General features: G+C 33.2%; 1 protein-coding gene and 1 long non-coding RNA gene across 3 annotated transcripts; both read right to left on the reverse strand.

Annotated features, from left to right (window-relative positions):
- Positions 1-956: 956 nt before the first annotated feature.
- LOC107962141 (gluconeogenesis factor) lies at positions 957-6,694 on the reverse strand. Of its 2 annotated transcripts, none has more exons than XM_016898386.2 (13): positions 6,457-6,694; positions 6,257-6,373; positions 5,868-6,000; positions 5,242-5,338; positions 4,965-5,008; positions 4,386-4,542; positions 4,084-4,152; positions 3,409-3,492; positions 3,102-3,203; positions 2,443-2,490; positions 2,162-2,287; positions 1,770-1,862; positions 957-1,234 (listed from the first exon to the last, which is right to left on the reverse strand). In XM_016898386.2, exons 1-13 carry the CDS (start codon positions 6,632-6,634, stop codon positions 1,124-1,126), a joined length of 1,359 nt encoding a protein of 452 aa, XP_016753875.1. In that variant the 5' UTR covers positions 6,635-6,694; the 3' UTR covers positions 957-1,123. The 2 variants fall into 2 exon arrangements, with proteins under 2 accessions (XP_016753875.1, XP_040971112.1); XM_041115178.1 differs by having other exon boundaries at positions 982-1,234; positions 1,770-1,879; positions 6,457-6,664.
- Positions 6,695-6,852: 158 nt separating this feature from the next.
- Positions 6,853-7,941, reverse strand: LOC121230429 (uncharacterized). Its single transcript, XR_005928435.1, has 3 exons — positions 7,595-7,941; positions 7,301-7,443; positions 6,853-7,183 (listed from the first exon to the last, which is right to left on the reverse strand). It is a non-coding gene; the product is annotated as an uncharacterized lncRNA (long non-coding RNA).
- Between the last annotated feature and the right edge of the window lie 867 nt (positions 7,942-8,808).

Here is an 8,808-nt window from a genome sequence, read left to right on the forward strand (position 1 = left end):
TTATAACAAATATATTTATATCGTATTTGCTTTACAAAAAACAATGTAAAATATAAATTTATAGATATAAAATAAACTTAATTAAACAATGAAAAGATAATAAAATCTCTCATGTATGTTTGTTTCATTAAAAACAACTTTTATGAAATACTTTTAGAAAATCTGCCAAACAATACAAAATATTTTGCACAAATTCATCCAAATACAAAAAAAAATATTTACTTTTTAAAAAATAAATCATTTTTTCAAAAATCATTTTTCAGAAACCATTTTCAATAAAATAAATGGAGCTTAAGGCTTAAATTTTTTTTTTTTGTCTAAGTCCCTGTACTTGATAGTTGTGCTTCTGAGCTTTAGAATTTTCAAAGAGTAACTTGGGAAAAAAAATCAAACCCTATTTGAGAACAATTCTCAAGTACAAAGCTTAACTTAAACAAAAAAAGAAAAAACAAATCAGGCCCCAATAAGGAAATGTTGCCAATTTCAGGACCTAATTTGGACAAAAAAAAAGCTTAAGCCTCAAAATGAGAAAAATTGTGAAGTTCAAACTCCAAAAAGTTATTTAACCTTAATCTTAAACTAACTATACACATTTACACTAGATTTTTATAAGTTGCAACTATATCATCAGTTATACAAGCAATGAACTAAATAACAAATTCATTAATTAAATAATTTAGAATTAAACTCGAATATTAAATCTCAAAATTACCAAAGCATCAACCACCTTTCCATTGTGTAAAGCCCTCGTTACCAACATGATACCTAACTTATGTATTCATTTTATTCAGTGAAATTAGAAAATACAATGGCATTATTGGAAATGAATTTTTTTATTTATTAAAATTCAATGTCACAACATATGCAAATATCTTGACTTAGTAATTACATTTCAATAAATACAGCAATGGAAGATTCCAATTGTTGATAACCCATCTTAGAAATATTAATCTCAGTAAGAAGAGAAATTACACATTTAGATTTGAAAGGGAGTTATTTGACATAGGTTGTTGGAAGTATAATTTTCAAATTCTACATACTTCAGATGAATCCAATAGAATGATTTCTAGACTCACAAAAGTATGCTGCTCTTCGTGAAACCAATTATACGTTCTAGTTTTAATTAATCCTTTGTCCTCATATACCTACTCACCACATTGCCAAGAGCATTTATCAATGAGACTGGATCAAAAATTGTGCCCACTTTTGGGTCACGTATGGAGTTAACAATGACCTGCAGAGAACCAAAGTTATGCAGCTTGTTATCACATCATATAGAATTAGTGGTTAAAAGGGAGTTTCAAAATAGAACTGTAAAGTGTTTAGTTATCGAGTACCTTAGTCATTTGTATTGCTTAATGTTCGAATATAAATACATAGGAGATTACCACATTGGTAGACTACTTTTTCCTCGTTAACAAGAACACTCAAGTCTATGGATTGTAAAACTAATCAAGATTGTTTGCATGAGATAGGAAAGGAAAGATCTAACCCAATACATGTAAAAACATGGCTATTAATAAGGTGCCAAATAGCTTCCTGGTTAAAATAAGGAGATTGGGGTTTGGATGGAAGTAGTAGATAGTGGACTGGCTTCCACAGGGAACGCAAGGAAATTGTAGGGAACTTTCTAGTTCTAGGACAGGTTCTCCTCCAAATAAACTGGCTTAATAGAACCAACTCTGAGTGATCATATGAGTCAGTTAACCTTAGCAGCTGTGAGAAATTTAGTTTAATAAGAATGGAGATATGGTTATATGCAAACATACCACGTCAAAGATTCCTTGTGAAGATAAACTTTGGATGTCTATGGGAATTTCACCATCTTCGGGCACCAGAAGGGTGTTGATATACTGACTTGGCTGCACAAAGACATGAACTACAATAAATGAGATTTTCTTTCTGTTTTCCTTTCTTTCTTGTTCTTTTTTTTTTTTTTTTGGCACAAGAGAATTACTCATTCTTGAGTCTTCTCTGTGTCTATACTTCAGTCTTTAATTAAGGAAAATGTTTTCAAATTCAAGATAGATAACTGAAAAAGCTCAAAGCTAATTTCAACAGAACTTATATATTTGTAGGTTGCACTAATAAGAATCAATAACGCAGTCATCATAACCTATGCAGAGTAAGTTATCAACTGTAACTAAATTTATTCACTCACAAGGTTTCTTAAACAATTATGAGAATTTCCATAAGTACGATTCAGAGCATCTGTAATAGCAGTAACAAAGGATGATGCAGAGAAGCCACTTGTCTCTCGATCATGAGAACCATTCAACAGAAGTACCTAATAGTGGAAGGAGCCAAATCAGTTCAATATATCTATCCAAAGTAAACCAGAAAGCTTTGACTACACAGTGAAGCAGTTTAATATAATACAAATTTGTCTAGGCAACGTCTTGCATTGAATAACATGTCTTTATGGCTTCATTAGGTTGATACCTTAGGACAGGACCTAGAAGAAATTATCTCCCCAATGCCGAGTAAGACCTACAGGTAAGTTATAAAGAATGACAAACGATATACAAACAGTTCAAAAAAAGATCAAAAGATATTGATTTAGGTCAGAAATTTCTCAAGAAATAAAATAACGACAAAATGTTTGCTAATGAAACAGATAAAAGCAAAAGTTCAGATGAATATCTTCAATATTCTAACCTGTAACAAAACATTCAGTCAATGTGGCACCTGATATCCCAAAAGTTGTTTTCTTCCTTATTTGACATGCCAATAAAATTTAGACAGGAAAAGAGACATCTGCCCATTTAATGTTCCCACATGAAAATGTAATAAAAATATTGCTAAAGGGCAACAAATCCCACTTGAATTTCCCCTAATGACAATAGCGTCATTCACTAATTATTTCCATAATAACGTGACAATGTTTAATAAAAGACAGAAGGTACCGACATATTTATCAGTATCTTTAGCAGCAGCTGAATCATGTGGCAACTTTGAATCACATGTTTTGTTTTTGTACATTCAAGAACTTATGTAAGTTACAGTTGGATGTGTATGTCTTTGCATGTATAAAAGTGTATTGCATATTAAAAAGGTATGTAGATGTCCTTGTTAGATATTAAATAATTGAAAAATGTTACCAATGATGGGCATAGGGAAGTGAAGAGAGACCCCATAGCATAAACTATACAGTCCACATTTGACAACTGATCCAGAACAGCTTGGTTTACAGTTGGAAAGACCTGGTCCAGTAGAATTTGAAGTCATGTTTTGAGAAAAATAAATTTGCAAGTTTAACGGTGGATATTAAAATCTATGCAACTTAGAAGTAGGAAAAGTTATAGTAGGGACACAGGAAGGCCATGATTTTTTTTTTTTTGGGGGGGGGGGGGAACCATATCTTATTCCATGTAAAAAGAAGCATAAACTAAAAGATCTATCATTTACCTCATGCAGTGAATTTGTTCCCTCCCTTGACATGTAGAAGACCCTTTTTATTCTTGAAGGAAGAGCTGGAACTGATGATCTTCCCTATATGTAGAATTAGCAATTGATGAATCTGAAACTTAACCAAAAGCTCAGTAGAAAACTTACACATTAACTGTTTATTAATGGAACATTGGTTTCAGTTTAAAGGTGGTGCATGACCGCTTTTAAAGCATGAACTAACAAGTGCCAAAAGTTAATATCATTAGCAGAAATTTTCCTCATTCAGAAACAACTGACGTTCATCTCAAGTAAAACTGAATTATGTAATCATAAATCCAGATCAGACAATATTTCTGGTTTCACTTCTCATGCCAGATACAGAACAGCATTAAGAACTCCAAACTTCCCTTAGTCCTCCCTCTCCACTCCATCCCACAAAGTCCAAAGCACACACAGTGATAAAACATGCTTTAGCCTCAAGGTCAACAGGTTTTCAGCTTTCAACCATTATAACCCTAACATATTTGAGATTTAAAATCAAAGAGAATATAAGAAACAAGGCATTGCACTGATTGTCAGTCTTCTAATCATGTCTTATTTGTGAAAGTTAAATTTGGAATGCAACAGTTCATCCACACCATTATGACTTTATCATCATCACAGGCTTTTCATCATGAACTAAACTCGGCAAACCTTATCTACTGGTCCAATGACGTTGGTTGGATGGGAAATTTCATTCTGGCCTCGTATGATTGTCCCATCCTGCATATGACAAGTAAAAATATATTGGTTTCAATCCTTCAAATGGACAAATACTCTTTAACATGTCATCCCAATCAAGGATGCATTCTTAAGTTATTCAGTCATGGAGACCTATATCAAACCTAATTGGCCAATAATACCAGAATAAATCAGATAAGATCACATCTGGTCAATGACCTACCAACTACAGGTCCAGTGGGACTTAAATAATTTGCTAGATATGTCATATGTACCCATAATTCACATCCTAAAGTGAGCCTGTCATTGGTCGAAATGACTGGGAGGACCAAACTTTCTGCGGGAATATCTGAAACACGTGAAAACAAAAAAATTGCAGCATCTAAGGACTGAAAAAATATACGTGCTCCTGCAAAGAAAAAATTCCCAATGCTGCAATCCCCAAAAAAAATTGTCACTGAGATTGTAATAATGTTTGCAAAAATACTAGTTACATATATATATTTATGAGAACTAGTACTCTTGAAACGAATCAACATTACCATGCCCAGGAAGAAACAAATAACAGTAAAGAAATAAAGAATGAGCTAGCTTCTAGTGTTACAAAAGGAAAATACGGAACCAAATATAAAGTAGTACTTAAACGCATTGTTAATAAAATTCAAAACCTAAAATGAAGACAAGAGTCATAGAAATGACATTCTATACCAGTTACCATGATCAGGCTTAAGAATAACAAATGCTTCACAGTGCATGAATACTTTAGGCATGGAAATTCCAGAAGGAGCAATTAGTCTTTCAATGAACTGAAAACAGAAACCTTGCTAAAGCATAAGTATAACAAAACAAAGTACCTTCCATTACTGAAACAGAACGATTCATTAGGCCTTCTCAGAATCTGTATTCAAGGATATCATATATTAATCTCCATTCCAACCATTGTGTGATAAAAATTGGATTTGGAGCATATTACAGAACACATAAAAAGAGATTATCAGTTAAGTACTATTTGATAGAGAAATGTCCCTTGTATCTGGCAAAGACAGCAAAAAAAGCATTTCTGTTTGATAAAAGGAAGAATAGAAAAAATGGTATGAAATCAGATATTGACAATATACAACATAACCCAACCTCATTCTGAAAGTAAGCCAGAAATGCTCCAATAGTTTCCCTGTATGGTTTTGATACACCTTCCCATAGTGAATGTTCTCCTTCCAAAATTTTATACCTGTCAAATTCTCAACTCAGCACACGGTTACTTAATACTCCCACCATATTTACCACCTAGAAAGTAAATGGAAAATTTCAGAAAGCAAACATCCAAAGCAATAGGAGTTAAAAGTGGATAATTGACAGTTAATTCTAACACTGAGTAACCTATATATTTGTAAGTAACAAGAAATCCGGATAAGATAAATCTAGAAATAGAATTGTCAATTTTGTACTGAAATTTCCATATGTAGGTTTAGAATGAAGTTTAAAAAGTAATGTTCTATTGGAATCATCCTGTGACTCTTAAGCAGCTTTGCCTGCAAGTGCCTCTTTAAAAGTGCATTTATTTATGTATGGATGCCCGTGTACAAGAGTAGTAAAAAAAAAATCAACAAAATGGAGTTAAAAATAGCATGAACGAAAAAAAATAGCAGCAATCAAGTTACCAAAACTAGCTGAACAAGAGATAAAAGACCATCTAAATGACTTAATCAAATGTGCTAAAATGAAAGTGTTACAGTAAAATTATCAGAGGAAAACACTACCATTCCGACTTGGCTTGCTGTGGATTTATAGGCAAACGATGACCAAGCAATCTTCGGACAGCCAGAGCCTCGGAAGTGCTTTCATCAGCCAATCTCAAACATCTTGACCTTATGTCCCCAACAGCAGGACCTCCTAAACATTATCAACTCAGCGACATTATTTTATCTCACATCAAAGGAAATTTCCAAATCATTATAAGAACCAAAACACAATCTAATAAAAATAAAGGCCATCTGATTAAACAATTCAAGTGCAGGCAAAATTCTTTCGTTTATTTCAAGGCTTAACTAAAACAACTAAAGTTTCCTATGTCAAATGAGAGTTGTCTTCTGATAATTGATAAACTAATGATATAAGATTTCGCGTTAGAAATGCGTAAAATATTTACCGAGAACTCGAACAATCTCGGCAGTACTTCCCCCATCATCAGAAACAGGAAGAACATGGGCAACGCGAACTGTTAACTTCTTAAGCTCTTCTACAACGCCATTAAATGCCGTCCCCCCTAGAACCACCATAATCGAATCCACGTTAGGACTTTTTAATAAAATTTGAAATATTTATCAATCAAAGCGAGGAGAAGAGTACCTGAGAAAACGAGTAAGGAGGGCTGGGAAGGTCGAGGGTTAGAGGAGCAATGACAGTGGGCAGCCATGGATTTAGATGGAAAATGGAGGGGTAATTTTGGGGTTTTGAGAAAAAAAGGAGGCAGAGCAGGAGAGGGCTTAGAGTAAAAGGCTCCTATCAAACTGTAAGTGTCCGCCATATTCCCGCTATTTCCAATATTTTCTCTTTTCCGTAAATAACTTTACACCTTTTATATTTTATTTTATTTCCTATTTTTTGTGAACAAAAAGGAGTATAAAACTTAAAACTTATATATTTTTTATTATATAATCCTTCGAGCTTTTGTGGACCGTTCATGGAATTTGGTGGATACGCGATTAGAACAGGAGACAACCAATGAGTTTTTGCACGTTGATCAATGCTTTGTTTGTAATTAAAAGATGAAATTAATACTAATGTTATCTGATTAATACAAGGAAACACTGCAATTTAGACAACAACTCTCCATCAAATCATGCCTACTAGACTGCCTAGTTCTCTGCATTTTTTCAAACCATGTAAATGTCCTCTCTTATTCTAAAATCCATTTTAACTTTATTTAAATAATCTCCCAATCCGATTCGGAAAATCCCATTTCTTGTGACTCAGATTTGTTGCTTTCACTGGATTGCTCAACACTGTTTCGATGCTGCTCATCATCAGGCTTCCATAACCTTGACTTCAAAGAAAAAGCCTATTGAAACTTCTCCTGTCCCACAGAACAACAACTAAGCATTTCTGAAAGAGGTTGTTCATGTCAAGCTAAACATCCGTGAGGCGCCTGAATTTTTACCAAAATATACGATGGAGGGTGAGAGTATCCTACCTTGAATGATCGGCGTTCTTGTAATTCATTAGAAAGAGAATGAAGCTCACTGTTGTCCACCACAATGCAGCTTTCTTCATGCTTCACCTTATTTTGCGATGGAACAGGAGCTGGAACAGTTTCTAGTTCCAATTTCGGAACAGCTGCAACAAAATCATTTAATCTCATAACTTTAACTAATCCTTTGATTCCACAACCGAATGCAACTGGTTATTTTAATCTAATGCAGAGACCATTTTAGAAAGAAAAAAAAAGGATAGATGGATATATCATACCAACAGAATGAATACCTACCCTTTGATTCTAATAAGGCGTCATCTAGAGTAGAATCAGTGTCATGAGCTTCATTCTTGCATGCTTGAGCCAAGCCACGCTCATTCTCTGTGCTTTGCCCTGAAGATGAACCTAAGTGTATATTTTTAATATATTTGGCATGGATCAGTTCTTTCTGAATGCAATCTTTATTAACACTTATGTTTGAATCTTTATTGGCTATGACAGCAGCATTTTGCAATAGAGACAAGTTAAAGTTCTTCCTTCAAATTGGTAGGAGATGAAGGGAGCACTTCTTGCATTAGTTCTGTACAGAATTGCTTAACATTAGCTCCCACAGTTTGCGACTGGTCTTCAACGTATTGGAATGTTTCCTAACATCAAAATAATGAGATATTAGAAGCATTGGAAAATTTCATTAAGATACAGAAAATAAAGGCGCCAATACAGAACTTCATTTACGCATATAGAAGCAGTAAAAGTGTCCATATTCTAGCTTTACAAGAGCAAAAGGATGAATGGTAAACAATACTATATCATCCATCTTCAAGTGTAATAACCTAATTTTCAATGGTGTCGGAGATGGTTATTTGAGAGTCAAGTAAGAATTTAGAAGAATTTGTGAATTGGTGAATTTGGTTAATTAAAAGAATTTATTAGATCAAATGGGTTAAAAACGAGGTATTGAGGCCTTGAATTTGAAAATCAAGCCATAAATATTTTTAGAAATATTTATGGCGTATCATTAAGTTAGTATTAAAGTTTGGTTGAGAAATTTTAACATTTGGGTAGTCAATTAAATAGAAAGAACTAAATTGTAACAAAAGCAAAATTTGCTAGAAGGATTAAATAACTTAAGTGTTAAAAGAAAGAGGATTTAAAGAGAAATTAAGCCTAAAAGTGAATAGGTTAGACGACAAGGGCAAGAAAATCAGCAGAAAAATAAGAGAAATAAGAGCAAAATTAGAAATTTTACAACTTAAACATATAAAATAAGAACAAAATTGAAAAATCTAAAGATCTCTTCATATTTTCTCAGCCAAAATGCCATAGGAGGTCTGAGAAAAGTTGTTTTTTCATATTTTTACATCATGTGAGTTTAACTCTTGCTTTTTCTTGATAATTTTTATATTTTTATGACTTTTACAATTAGGTCCACTTATAGAATTTATTAGTTTTTGATTTGGTGGGTGAAATTGGAAGTTACCCTGGCTGAGTAAGGAAATTTTATGATG

The sequence above is a fragment of the Gossypium hirsutum genome, chromosome A06 (genome assembly GCF_007990345.1).
Source record: "Gossypium hirsutum isolate 1008001.06 chromosome A06, Gossypium_hirsutum_v2.1, whole genome shotgun sequence".
In the NCBI taxonomy this organism is placed as follows: domain Eukaryota; kingdom Viridiplantae; phylum Streptophyta; class Magnoliopsida; order Malvales; family Malvaceae; genus Gossypium; species Gossypium hirsutum.

Coding starts and splice junctions, on each gene's coding strand:
- LOC107962141 (XM_016898386.2), bottom strand. CDS start 6,634: ATGGCGGACACTTACAGTTTGATAGGAGCCTTTTACTCTAAGCCCTCT. Junction 6,374..6,456: donor CTCCTTACTCGTTTTCTCAG/GTACTCTTCTCC, acceptor TGGTGGTTCTAG/GGGGGACGGCATTTAATGGC. Junction 4,543..4,964: donor TTCTGTTTCAGTAATGGAAG/GTACTTTGTTTT, acceptor TGGGGATTGCAG/CATTGGGAATTTTTTCTTTG.